General features: G+C 44.4%; 1 protein-coding gene across 3 annotated transcripts in view; it reads left to right on the top strand.

The window, feature by feature from the left end:
- Nucleotides 1-14,703, top strand: part of LOC107382793 (sodium/hydrogen exchanger 9) — a 124,173-nt gene that overhangs the window by 34,770 nt on the left and 74,700 nt on the right. For all 3 annotated transcript variants that reach the window (XM_070553166.1, XM_054751216.2, XM_015955098.3), the window contains one exon: nucleotides 5,519-5,607. In XM_070553166.1, the coding sequence (XP_070409267.1) occupies nucleotides 5,519-5,607 (89 nt within the window). The remainder of the gene's footprint in view (nucleotides 1-5,518; nucleotides 5,608-14,703) is intronic.

Raw genomic sequence — 14,703 nt, 5'->3', positions numbered from 1 at the left:
TCAACTCTAGTAACTTTTAAAACTGAAAACTTTCATGTTAGCCTTTAACGGAATGTTTCTTATGCTGCACCTTCTGCACTGAAACTTCTCAGCCTTTAACATTGCCTTTTTATCTTATTCATACATCAGTTTTTTCAAGCACATTGAATCACTGCTCTGTATGAAATGTGCTGTACAAATAAAGCTGCCTGGCCTTACAATTATACGCAACACAACAATGTTTTGCCATCTTTGTGTTCTGTACTCAAATCAGTCTGAGCTCATTTAAACTTTGGTGGTTTAGGGATGAGTATCTCGGGGTCTTGTTCATGAGTGAAGGAAAACTGGAGCGTGAGATTGATAGGCGGATTGGTGCTGCATCTGCAGTGATGCGGGCGTTGTACCGGTCTATCATGGTGAAGAGAGAGCTGAGTCAGAAGGCAAAGCTCTCGATTTACCGGTTGATCTACGTTCCTACCCTCACCTATGGTCATGAACTTTGGGTAGTGACCGAAAGAACGAGATCGCGGATACAAGCGGCCGAAATGAGTTTTCTCTGCAGAGTGGCTGGGCTCTCCCTTAGAGATAGGGTGAGAAGCTCGGGCAACCGGGAGGGGCTCGGAGTAGACCCGCTGCTCCTCCACATCGAGAGGAGCCAGTTGAAGTGGCTCGGGCATCTGGTCAGGGTGCCTCCTGGACGCCTCCCTGGTGAGGTTTTCCGGGCATGTCTAACCAGGAGGAGACCTAAAGGTAGACCCAGGACACGGTGGAGGGACTATGTCTCTCACCTGGCCAGGGAACGCCTTGGGATTCCCCCCGGAGGAGCTGGCCCAAGTGGCTGGGGAGGGGGAAGCCTGGGCCTCTCAACTTAGGCTACTGCCCCCGTGACCCGACTCCGGATAAGCGGATGAAAATGATGGATGGATGTTTTTGAGACTCTTACAGATGGACGTTTTCTGAAACGAGAATAAAAGTTAAGGTGCTTTTATCTTATGTGAAATAATCAAAACAATATTTTTGCTGCCTTAGATGTGAATCTTGTAAAATGTCTATTATGTTTTATTAATGCATCCTGTTCCTTACGCTGTACTGAATTTGAGCATGTGTAGCTTGGAAGATGGCAAGTCTTGGCTTTGCTGCACGATATTGTCTTCCTCTGCTCTGACCACTGTGATTTGCTCTCAGAATATTAATGTGGTATTTATATTCAAGTAATATTACAGTCCTGCTGCTATGCTTTATCACTGGGATTTCACTCAATCAGCCGTAGAGTTCTCTCTCTCCCTCCTTGTGGCATGTGGAGGAAGAGACCACAGTTTTTAATGAAATAGTTTGACCTTTATCTGTTAGGCCAAGACGCCCTGTTTATGAAGTACCCTTGAATGCTGCCCAGAGTAGAAGTCAAACCGCAGCGTAACATATGACAACTGGTGAATCTTGGTGCTCTTTGGTCAGATTTTTGTATTCATGTGTCAAATTCGACTTAAATTCTGGTTTTTAAAATACTGTTCATCATCTAATACTCCCTCTAAGACCAGTAATTTTCTCCTCAGTATGACGTACCCACCTGTCAGTGTCCTTTTGGTAACTGAGGCTCTTTCTGTCTCTGCTAATTGCTGGAGTTTTATGAGGAGATGCCTAATGACCCTCAACTTTGGAGGGGGATTCGCTATCATTAATTTCATGTCCCTCTCAGCTCCTCATTACGAGATGCATCTACTCCGTAGACAAATTCCCTTATGTGGGAAAGACTTTGTGCGGGTGGTGGAAAATTAGTCAAAATGAGATCTGTGATATTCTCGTTGAACATTATTAGGAAGGTCAGTGTGATGATTTGAAGGTGGATTGTGAAGATCTTCATCCTCCCTACTATTACAAAGCCATGAGGGTATTTTTTTAAGTGTGATTCCCTTTTAAAGTTTAGGAAGGAGAAAATGTGAAAATGAGTTCCTGCAACAAAACAAGCATGCCCTGTGAGGCTGCAAGCCACCTTTCATGCTATGTGCTTTTAATTCCAGCTCATGGAAACTGTCTCTAATCTCTTTTCCCCTTTCTGTGCGCCATCTCTTTTTTATGTTTGGTTCCCTTTTGTATTTAATTTTCTCCTCTGTCTTTCTGGCATCATTTGTTGTCATTACATCATTCAACAGATTTTAGCCTTCCCAGCTTTTATTCCCTGGGGTGTTATAATAAAAAAAAGACTTTTGTTAGAAACAAAGAGATGTTTGGATTTGGACTGCATGTTTAGGTTTGTTCTCAGTGCTTTGGAGAATGAGAACAATGGTAAAGTACAGCCTCAACTGGTGGAGGTCAATCGTGTTGGTGTTTTAAATGACATTAAGATGGACTAACGAGTCAGGAAGACAACAGTAAGGTTCTCTGATTTATCACTGTGAAGGAGGAGCTGAACAGAAATCTGCTCAAACTGCTTACCAACCTTTATCTATAGACCATGTTACTGTTTGTAACAAACAGTATGACCTAGGTCAGGGTGAGTTTGCAGCCTGGTGACGAAGTATGGAGGTATTTGAAGTTTTGCCCACGCTAAGGGGTTATCAATGACAACTTGAAATCAAAGAAAACTCACTTTGAGGACTGGCAACAGACCCTTGGATCTGTGTGGTATTACCAGATGTGTGGAAGGCACAAATGGCTAAATAAACAGATATCTACAGGGCTTTGGTGGAGAAGCCCAACGAGGGAAAGCTACAGGCATAGAAGTCACTGGATGCATACAATTATGTAGTCTGTGACCATGTACAGGATGTAAAATATCATGACATGGGCAATGGTGGCAGAGGAGTTAAGTACGGCTTCCGCTTCCGGTCGGCAACAAGATGGCGCCTGGGCTTGGCTTAGCCGCAGTCATCGGCCACTTATTCAAACTTTTCTCCACTAACCTCCTCTTTTCCACCTTGCTCCTGTCTGCAATCCTCTTCAGTAGTGTCCCTGCTACCATCTCCTATGATCGCTTGTCCTTCCGTTCGTTCACGATCGCCCAAGATGCACTGAGGACGTACCTTCCTGTTTGTTTACCTGAGCGGCTCACTGGCCCGGAGCCAAACGACGATCACGAGCTGTGCACCTCCAGCTATGTTTGTCCGGTCCCGGGAAAACGTCAGAGGAAAAGAGGTAAATGAGCAGGAATCCAGGTGAGAATAAGACTTCTCTTAAAGCGTGGTTTATCTAGTAAACATCGGCACGATCTTCTAGCTTCTTGTCCTTTGTTTGGCGACCTGAGCGCCACTTCCGCATTCCCGCCAGGCCGCATTGCAGCGCGGTTCATCCGTCCAAGTTTTTTAAGGTCGGTTTATCCTCATTCCTCAGTGGTTTCTCCTCCTGTTCCCTCCATAAGTGGTTTTTATAAACACCGTGGATCTAACCCTGCTAATTTACGCCCACTAACTCCAGCTGTTTCTGTAGTTTCTGATTCATCCTCCTCACTCAGCATGGCTCTATTAAATACCCGCTCTGTTAACAATAAGTCCTTCCTGCTCAATGATCTAATTCTCTCTAAAAACCTGGATTTTCTGTTTCTGACTGAAGTTTGGCAGCAAACATCTGATTACTCTGGTCTGATTGAACTCTGCCTGAGTGGTTATTCTTTTCTTAGCCAGCCCTGGGGTTCTGGTCGTGGTGGAGGCCTAGCTGTTGTTTTCAGAGACCATCTTCCATGTAGCTCTACAACCTCTGGTCACTTTGCTTCCTTTGAACTGCAGCTGATTAAAGTCGGGTGTAAGAACCCATTCTACTGTGCTGTGGTCTATCGTCCACCTGGTCCAAACAGTTCTTTCCTTCAGGAGTTTAGTGACTTTCTATCCTCCACTGTGAAGCTGTCCAGACTGGTGATTGTTGGTGATTTTAACATCCATGTTGATGATCCCTCCGATCTCTTTGCCATGAATTTCTCCAGCCTTATGGACACCTTCAGCTTTACCCAGCATGTTTCTGGCCCCACACACACCAGGGGGCACACTCTAGACCTTATTTTTACCCTGAGTCTAAATGCTGACAGTGTTTGTCCTGAGGACATTTATATTTCAGATCACCATTGCATTTTCTTTAACTTGTCAGTTCCTGCGTCCCCACCTCCTGCTCGCCGTATGGTTAGTTCTCGTTTTCTTAATGAGAGCACAGCTAGCAATTTTCCGGCTGATTTCGATCCACCCTGTTCTTCTGATAACGACCCAGATTCCTTAACTTCTCAGTTTAACGAGCACTGCCTCTCCATTCTGGACAACATCTGTCCTGTCAGAACCAGATCAGTTCCTGCAGTGAACCCTACTCCCTGGCTTACTGACAGCCTTCGCAGCCTAAAGCGCCAATGCAGAAAATTTGAGCGTTTGTGGAAGAAAACCCATCTCCACGTCCATCTGCTGCACCTAAAGGATCTCCTGACATCCTTTAACTCTGCAGTCAGAGACGCCAGGGTTTCCTATTTCTCCAACCTGGTGTCCCAGAGCAAAGGGAACCCCAAGGTGCTGTTTAACACCATCAGCAGCATCGCCTCTCCTGCCAGTCCTACAGCCTCCATCCACTCTGTTGCAGACTGTGAGAACTTTCTGTCTTTCTTTGTGGACAAAGTCAATAAGGTTAGATCTAGCATCTCTCCTTCAGCCTTATCGCTGCCTCTCCTGACTCCAACCAGGCCCATCATCCTAGATAGCTTTGCTCCTGTTTCTTTGCCTGAGTTAACCAACTAGTTAACTCTATGAAGACCTCTGCATGCCCCCTCGACATCTTACCCTCATCTTTGTTCAAAAGTGCTTTTCAGTCCATCGGTCCCAGCGTGCTCTCTATAATTGAAGCGCCTCATGATTTTTATCTTGAGAGGCGCTATAGAAATGATATTTTCTTCTTCTTCTTCTTCTTCTACCCGCCCCATAATTGGAAGGTTGCAGGTTCGAGCTCCACTCAGTCTGGTGCTGTGCCCTTGAGCAACACACTTAACCTCCATTGCCTGCTGGTGGTGGTCAGAGAGACCAGTGGTGCCAATGTCTGGCAGACTTGCTTCTGTCAGTGTGCCTGAGGGCACCTGTTGCTGCATTGTATTTTATTACCACCAGTGTGTGAATGTGTGTACTTGGGTGGGTGACTGTGTTGTAAAGCGCTTTGGGGGGTGTAGAACCCCAGAAGGCGCTATATCAAACACAGGCTATTTACCATGACATAGACTCTTGAGTTTTATGTCTGAAGGCAGAAGTACTTCCAAGCCAAAGACGAGGACTGTGATGTTGATTTGGGTGAACAAGCCCAAGAACTACGTTTTCTGGCCACCTCTCCTCTGTTCAATCTCTGATCATTTCTTGGCCAGAATATTTTTTTTATGTTAGTCTTTTTTCTGACATATACTTTGATCAAAACCGTGTGCTTTTAATTAAAAAGACAGCCTGATCAAGCATTCCTTTCACTGATTACCAACAACACAGTGTTAATGCTCATGTTTACAATCAAAGGTCCCAAGCATCTGTGGAGGCTGTCACTTTGGTTCGACTTTTGAAATTTAGACTCCTTTTTGTTGCATGTTCTTGTTTTCCAGGCATCGTTGCTGTGCTATTCTGTGGCCTTAGCCAGGCGAGGTACACAAGTCTTAATTTATCACCTGACAGTAGGACACGGACCAAGCAGGTATGTTTGCATACAATGAATAATATTTTATTAAAAGTTCTTTTTTATACTCAAGCCACAGCCTTTTGTGCATACAGCCAGATATGAATTAGCATTAAAGTTCTGCTCGTCCAGTGGGTGTCTGTGTGGGAGACCAGTCTCCAGCTATCTGCTTAAAAGGCAGAGCACAGACGGGGGCCAGCACTTTGTCACACTGAGCCAGCGAGCTTCACAGAAGAGCAAATAAATCAAAAGTACATACACATACTCATCTATGCATTTATTATTCATTATCAGTGCCACGGTGCAGCTGTTTATCACAGAAAGGGTTTCTGAAAGGCTGATGTAGATTGTCTATGGAACAGTTTGTGCGTGTGTTTGGTATAATGTGTTTACTCGGCTGAACGCTTGTCTCTATATGTTTGTGATTCATACGAGCAGCTCCCGCTGAAATGAAAAGATGACTTACGATACAAAGACAAAGGTTGGATAGCTATTGGACAAACATCTTTCTTTTGTTAGGAGAGAGGTTTTTTTAATCAGTTAAAATGCTTTTCATCAGAGCTTTAAATCAAAATGGGTTTAATTGAACAAAGAGATCATAGTTAATGGATTTAAAAGCTGCTTTAGTTTTTTTTTTAAAAAAGCATCATTAAAGAAGATGTTCTGGTGTGAGTTTTGTAGAAACGTTTGGTAGAATAAACATCCTGCCTGTTGTAGATAACTTTTTGAGTGATCCCAACTTGGAGAAACAATTATTTCTAACTAGATTGATGCACTAACGGCTAGTCACAACAAGGCCAGTTCTAAACTGGATTACTTCTTTTTTAAAAGCGCTCTAATCTCAAAACTTTCAAACAATTCACTTTTTTTTATTTTTTGCATTTTATGGAAATTATATATAAGTATCTGTTTATTTGTAGTTAGCATTGGAGCTAGTTAGCTGTAGCTTCCTGTTGGATCCTCTTTACATTTCTGTTGTAAAAATTTTGGCCCGAAGGATTTTTTTAAAATGATTAAATTACGATTTTCCTGGCAGAAATTGCGATTTCAATGATTATCTCCAAATCAAATCTTCTACTCAATATTTACAACATACAGTAACATTTACAGACATGACAGAAAATGACATTTTACCCTGAAAGTACTAAAAGCTATTACTAAATAGCATGATTAAAAACTAAGAAAGAATTGCTTCAAATTTTCATTGAAGTGACACTGTGTATTTTCCCTGGCGATAGGGGGCAGTAAATACCTAAATCATTGCAAGAAAGTGGTATCTTATGTTAGAGTAAGACCTTAACAATGGATGTGCATTAGGGTCAAAAATCCCTGAGAGTGCAACCTCCAGCAAAAAAACAAGCACATCAGACTTTCTTTCATCACTGGCAACGAGCGAAGAGGTAAAACAATGTTTATAAATGGCAAAAGTTTAGTAGCCATTAGCTACAAATCAGTAAATGTATTTTGTCCTCACGGGCTCCCGTAGCAGGAAATATGGCTTCTAATATTGCTTCACGCAGACTTAAACCCGTTCCTATGTATTTTAGACCCTATTTTTATGGTTATATATTCTGAAGCAGTATTTTTCAACAACTGGACATCATTTAATTCATTTTCAACAACATTTTGATGGATATTTCCAGAGATTAATGGTAAAAACTACACATTGTTACTTTAACAAGAATAATGCATGCATAGATTTCTCTGCATTGTTTTACAAAGGTAGGCCGCCTGAATCTTTTTTCCCACAAAAAAAAACATTAGAAACCCAAATTCTGACATGTTTTACATGCTTAGTTTGATTTAACATAACTCTGCCACAGTTTATGCCATCAAAAAGATTCAAGTGAAAGAATAGGAGTTGCTCTTTCAAGTCTGATCCTAGTTCAGTTAGGAGACCTGAAAAACTAGCACAGCTTTGGCTTTTGCATTGTCTGAAATTGTAATTTCAATCAGAAAATGATAGGTTGTTAAGCCGGCTTCCCAACAGGTGTGAAAGCGATGTGTTACAACAGTGAGGCATTTTACCTGCAAGCTCCCTTCCAACCGGGACCGATTCTGACGTGAAACAGGAGCAAAAGCGTTCCACGCAGCCAATCCCATGAGGTCACAAAATCACAGGAGAATTGCAACACCACACGCGGTTTAGAAAGTTACAAGAATGGAGAAAGACGGCTGCTGTGTTCAAAAAGATCTGTGGTTTATTTTCTGTTCTTTTTACATCAGCTCTAAGAGTTTCTCATCTCGTCTTCCTCCGCTTATCCGGGTCCGGGTCGTGGGGGCAGCATCCCAACTATGGAGCTCCAGACCGTCCTCTCCCCGGCCACCTCTACCAGCTCCTCCGGCAGGACCCAAAGGCATTCCCGGACCAGATTAGAGATGTAACCTCCCCAACGTGTCCTGGGTCAACCCGGGGGCCTCCTGCCGGCAGGACATGCCCGAAACACCTCCCCAGGTAGGCATCCAGGAGGCATCCTGACCATCTGGCCACCTCAACTGACTCCTTTCGATCCGGAGGAGCAGCGGTTCTACTCCAAGTCCCTCCCGAATGTCCAAGTTCCTCACCCTATCTCTAAGGCTGAGCCCGGCCACCCTACAGAGGAAACTCATTTTAGCCGCTTGTATCCGCAATCTCGTTCTTTTGGTCATTACCCAAAGTTCATGACCATAGGTGAGGATTGGGACGCAGATCACTGGTTCAGCGTCCGCATCACTGCAGATGCTGAACCAATCCGCCTGTCGATCTCCCGATCCCTCCTACCCTCACTCCTGAACAAGACCCCAAGATACTTAAACTCCACTTGAGGTAGGACTTCTCCCCCGACCCAGAGTTGGCAAGCCACCCTTTTCCGGTCGAGAACCATGGTCTCAGATTTGAAGGTGCTGATCCTCATCCCAGCCGCTTCACACTCGGCCGCGAACCTACCCAGCAAGAGTTGAAGGTCAGAGCTGGATGAAGCTAGGAGGACCACATCATCTGCAAAAAGCAGAGATGAGATTCTCCTGCCACCAAACTCGATACACTCCACACCACGGCTGCGCCTAGAAATTCTGTCCATAAAGGTAATGAACAGAACCTGTGACAAAGGGCAGCCCTGGCAGAGTCCAACCCTCACCGGGAACAGGTCCGACTTACCACCGGGTATGCGGACCAAACTCACGCTCCTCTGGACTGAATCGCCCTGAACAGAAAGCCACCCACCCCATACTCCTGGAGCATCCCCCACAGGGTGCCCCTGGGAACACGGTCATAAGCCTTCTCCAAATCCACAAAACACATGTGGATTGGTTGGGCAAACTCCCATGCCCCCTCCATCACCCTTGCAAGGCTATAGAGCTGGTCCACAGTTCCACAGCCAGGATGAAAACCACATTGCTCCTCCTCAATCTGAGATTCAACTATCGATCGGACCCTCCTCTCCAGTACCTTGGAGTAGACCTTTCCAGGGAGGCTGAGGAGTGTGATCCCCCTATACTTGGAACACACCCTCAGGTCACCCTTCTTAAAGATGGGGACCACCACCCCGGTCTGCCACTCCACAGGAACTGCTCCCAATGACCACGCAATGTTGCAGAGATGTGTCAACCACGACAGCTCTACAACATCCATAGCCTTGAGATACCCAGGATGAATCTCATCTGCCCCTGGGGCTCCGCCGCTGTGTAGTTGTTTGACTGCCTCAGCAACTTCTGCCCCCGAGATTGGACAGTCCATCCCCAGGTCTGCCGGCTCTGGTTCCTCCTCGGAACGTGCGTAGGTGGGATTGAGGAGCTCCTCAAAGTATTCCTTCCACCATCCGACTATAGCCCCAGTTGACGTCAGCAGCTCCCCATCCCCATTGTAAACAGTGTGAGCGAGTTGTTGCCCTCCTCTCCTGAGGCGCCGGACAGTTTGCCGGAACCTCTTTGGAGCCGATCGATAGTCTTTCTCCATGGCCTCACCAAACTCCTCCCATGCCCGAGATTTTGCCTCGGCAACTGCCACTGCTGCACCCCGCTTGGCTATCCGGTACCTGTCTGCTGCCTCCGGAGACCCACAGACCAGCCACGCCTTATAGGCCTCCTTCTTCAGCCTGACGGCTCTCCGAACCTCTGGTGTCCACCAGCGGGTACGGAGGTTGCCACCACGACTGGCACCGGCCACCTTGCGACCACAGCTAGCAACAGCCACCTCAACAATCGCAGAGTGGAACAAGGCCCACTCGGGAGTCAATGTCCCCCACTGTTCTCGGGACGCAGTCAAAGCTCTGCCGGAGGTGGGAGTTGAAGACCGTCTTAACAGGTTCTTCTGCCAGGCATTCCCAGCAGACCCTCACTGTGCATTTGGGTCTGCCAGGTCTACACGGCATCTTCCCCTGCCATCTGATCCAACTCACCACCAGGTGGTGATCAGTTGACAGCTCCGCTCCTCTCTTCACTGGGGTGTCCAAAACATACGGCCGCAGGTCAGATGATACGACTACAAAGTCTATCATCGATCTGCGACCTAGGCTGCCCTGGTACCAAGTGTACCGATGGGCATCCTTATGTTCGAACATTGTGTTTGTTATGGCCAAACTGCGGCATGCACAGAAGTTCAATAACGAAACACCACTCGAGTTCAGATCAGGCGGGCCGTTCCTCCCAATCACACCCCTCCAGGTCAAGCTGTCATCGCCCACTTGAGCATTGAAGTCCCCCAGCAGGACAATGGAGTCCCCTGATGGAGCATTATCTAGCACTCGTCCCAGGGACTCCAGAAAGGGTGGGTACTCTGAACTGATATTTGGCCCATAAGCGCAAACAACAGTCAGGACCCATTCCCCTACCCGAAGGCGCAGGGAAGCTACCCTCTTGTCCCCCGGGGTTAACCCCAACACACAGACAGAGAGTCTTGGGGCTAACAAAAAGCCAACCCCAACCCTCCGCCTCTCACCCGGAGCAACTCCAGCAAAGGAGATTGTCCAATCCCTCTCAAGGACTTGGGTTCCAGAGCCAATGCTATGTGTCGAGGTGAGTCCGACAATATCTAGCCGGTACCGCTCAACCTCTGCCACAAGCTCCTGCTCCTTCCCCGCCAGCGAGGTGACGTTCCATGTTCCAAAAACCTTGAACCGTCACCTTATCGTGGTGGAGGCGTTTGAGTGCCCTAATGATCCTAGGAGCTATGTTGTCTGGGGCACTTTGTGCCCCTGGTAGGGTCTCCCATGACAAATTGGTCTTAGGTGAAGGGTGAGACTAAGAACGGTTCAAAGGACCTTTCATGGATGTAAATTCAAAGAGTCGGAGTACCCGGCCCGGAGGGTTACTGGGGTCCCACCCTGGAGCCAGGCCTGGGGTTGGGGCCCGTGAGCGAGCGCCTGGTGGCCGGGCTTCCGCCCATGGGGCCCGGCCGGGCCCAGCCCGAATCGGATACATGGGCTCATCCAACTGTGGACCCACCACCCGCAGGAGGAACATGAAGGGTCCGGTGCAGTGTGGATCGGGTGGCAGACCAAGGCGGGAGCCTTGGCGGTCCGATCCCCGGACAAGGAAAACAGCTCTAAGAGTTTTAACAGGAAATGATGTATGTTTACTGCACGTGGCTTTTATTTTGAATGTTTCCAGATGTTTTACACTGCTTTTGTCTTTGACTTCCTATCTGGCCCGATCTCAACTGTAGGGATGGGTACCGAATTCGGTACTTTTTAAGGTACCGACCGAATTCCACAGTACCGACCGAGCACCGATTCACGTCATTTCAAACGGTGCCTCGTTTCGGTACCCGTCCATCATAACGAGAGCTTGCCAAGAAGCTGCGCATGCGCAAGAGCGTTTTGTCGTCGCTTGCTGTGAACCAGTTGTAAACAGAGCAGCATGGTAGAGAGAACGCAGGCTAAAGCTTGGGTCCACTTCACTAAATGTGATGGGTAACTGGATGATGAAACCAGCGACAACTATCTAAGTGAGACATCCTCATCTTAATCTGCTCCGGTAGGTAAATATAATTAGCTTGGTATGTTAGCTTCCGTTTCGCTAATGGTGCGTTCGCTTTCTCCTCGGAACTCCGAAATTCCGACTAGAACAACATGAACGCGCTCTAAAGTTTGGCTTCACTTTACTAAATGTGACGGGTGAAGACGAAACCAGTGACGATCTAAGTGTGAGGCATCGTTTAAATCTGCTCCAGCAGCTAAATAAACTGTTTAAGATATCGTTAGCTTCATATGTTAGCTTCCATTGCTACCATTGTTATCAGCTAATGGTGCGTTCGCTTTCTCCTCGGAAATTCTAACTTCCCAGTAGGAAAAATCAAATGAAAAAAGACAGCAAAAGGAATGAAGATACACAGTAAATTTAGTTCACAGTAAAGATGTTTGCTTCAGTTTAATTATGAGCTTATAAAACTACAAGGGCAATGTTAAAATACAAACAGTTGTATGTTATTTATCGTGATATTTATCAAATATTGTTATATGTTGAGAAAAATATATATTTAATTTTAAAAGAGAATTAAAATAAAAAACACTCAAAAGTATCGAAAATTGGTACCGTTAAGTACCGGTATCGATTCGTAGGTACCGGTAATTAGTACCGTATCGATTCAAATGTCAAAGGTACCCATCCCTACTCAACTGTGGAGTTTGACATGTTGAAATGTAACTTCTGGGAAGTTTCCAGAACGTTACACTTTGCTGCCGGAGGAAAGGTACTTGTCCACTATTACCGAGGCTGCTTAGTACGTTTCTCAGCGGTTTCGCATCACGTTCACGTGCGGTGGAAAGAAGGGGTTAGTGTTTATGGTGATATTTTTTATGTGTTAAGTGTTCCAAGATGGCTATAACTCACTTAATAAAGAACTTCACTTTGGCTAGCTGGCTGACTAAACAGTTTTTCTCCAAACCGAGGTCACTCCATGCTAGTTTTTCTGTAAAAAAAAACACTTGAGAAGATCTGAACAAATCCTTTAATATCACTGATGTGGAGTAATATTCACATTTTAAATTTACCAGAAACATTTTAGTTCTTGAAGTGGCTCAGATCAAAATAATGAGCTGTGACAGTCTTCTAACAGGAAGCGTCATGAGAAATAAGCGGTAAGATTTATTTATTTTCACATCCAAGCTGCGTTCTCCTTTATTTATTTCATTAGACTTTTTTTTTTGACAACCGGCAGTTTTTCAATTTAAATCTGTTTTACAAGAAAAACGTCTGAAACGACTCTGCTGTTAAATGCAGAAAAATGCAGCGTGGCCCTCAGGCTGCAGACATGTGCGGCTGCGACCTCAAAGGGAATGACATCAATGTCGGATTTGTCGTGTTTTTGCAGATCTTAACCCATTTACCCATTTCAGCGAGGATCAGAGTCCTTCACTTCCACCTTTCTTGACACACACACACACACACACACACACACACACACAGATATGCTCTGAGGAGAAGAGTCGATTTGAGTCACTTCAAATCTCACAAAATTGCTGCCAAACTTTGTTAAACACCTATAGCATGTACTCTTCATCTTGATGCATTTATTGGGGACCTGGGGTGATCCAGTTTTCATAATCATTTGAACAAAGTGAGTTCAGAGGCAAAATGCCAGCTGGTGACATTAAAACATCCACTGGCATTTAGAAACACACTAGATGCAGGATAATATTGTGAATTGTTTTGACATGTAGAAATTTACATAAATGTAGTTATTGTCTTCTTTATTTCACTTATTACATCACAAGAACTTCAAGTCAAATTGAATGTAAAGATACTCAACAAAAAAGAACTGTTTCACGATAAAATAGGGACTGACGGTCATGTTTCTTAACTTAATGCAGCAGCATCTTTTTCTGATCAATAAGCATTCTACAGATCCTCCCTCGCTGAGAAATTACTGCATTAGTATCGTTGTTTTGGTCAAACCTTCAAAACAGTAATGTTATGTGCAGTTTTACACGATGTTGCAAGATTCTGGGATATGGAAACGAAATTTTAGTTTGATGTGTTGATTTTTAATCAGTTTTCATCACATCTGTTAGCACTTGGAAGCTACAACACAGAATTTCTTCTCAGTATCTAAAACATTACAGCCTTTTTTGTGTTATTTGTTACAGTTCATTAGTTCTAGATACACCCAAAGATTAATTTACCCATGTACATGTTAAAAGGAACTGATGTCTTTAAGAAACCTAGATTCAGAACCAGAGTGAGGGAATGTAACATTTCTGTAAATGGTGTAAGATTGTGGAATGCCATCAACAAGGAATTTAAAGAATCAACTACATTTGCTATATTTAAAAAATGTATAAAATCTAATGTATTTAGTAATTATGAAAAGGTGAATTATAATGTCAAAGATTAGACATGAAAATATTAGAAAGTGACTGAGGTTATACTGTGTTTGTTTGGCGGATAATTTTATTTCGTAAAAAGGGGCAGAAATCATAAGATTTTTTCTTCTATCTGCTCCTTTTCATTCAAATGGTTTTTTTTCAATATGTCAATGTATCCTGTATTTGTTTGTGTTTATTTTATACATTGTAAATGAAATAAAAGATTAAAAAAAAATTATGGAATTTTAATTAAAATCCATCGAATGGAATTGGAAAAATGTTTTTCTCGTGCGCAAACAGAAACGCAGACTAAAATAAACAATTTTTGTAGATAAAGTAATCCTAAGTGTACTTGAAACATCTCATTTGTGAGTCTCTTTGGATTTAAAGGGATACTTTGCAATGTTTTCATATTTTAAAATAATTTTCTTAATCCGGTATGTGCTAAAACGATCCTTTACAGGGTTAATGGAAGGCCACCCAGCCCCTTTCGCCCCCTGTGGTCAAAATATTCCCACTTGCAACTTCATACTGGCTGTCCGCTCTGTTGGGTCTTAGAAAAATTTGAGCCCTGGCACTGCAGTCTGCTTCCTGCATGTTTCCTGCATGGTTTAGATCATGACCACAGCTGATTTGATCATTTTAGTGATGAATCACTCCTGTAGATACTAAGGAAGGCTGAGGAGACATCTCAGCTGTTAGATTAAGGTGTAAAAATGACAAATGCACAGCGAGAAGATTCTATAAACAAACAGTAAGGGGTGCTAAAAGCAAGCTAACACTGCCTTTAAGCATCTGGAAAATACACAAACATTAAAAACACAATAACAAA

Source organism: Nothobranchius furzeri, chromosome 7, assembly GCF_043380555.1.
Source record: "Nothobranchius furzeri strain GRZ-AD chromosome 7, NfurGRZ-RIMD1, whole genome shotgun sequence".
Taxonomy (NCBI): domain Eukaryota; kingdom Metazoa; phylum Chordata; class Actinopteri; order Cyprinodontiformes; family Nothobranchiidae; genus Nothobranchius; species Nothobranchius furzeri.
Note: the sequence above shows the minus strand (reverse complement) of the source record. Positions and strands in the feature narration are given on the sequence as shown.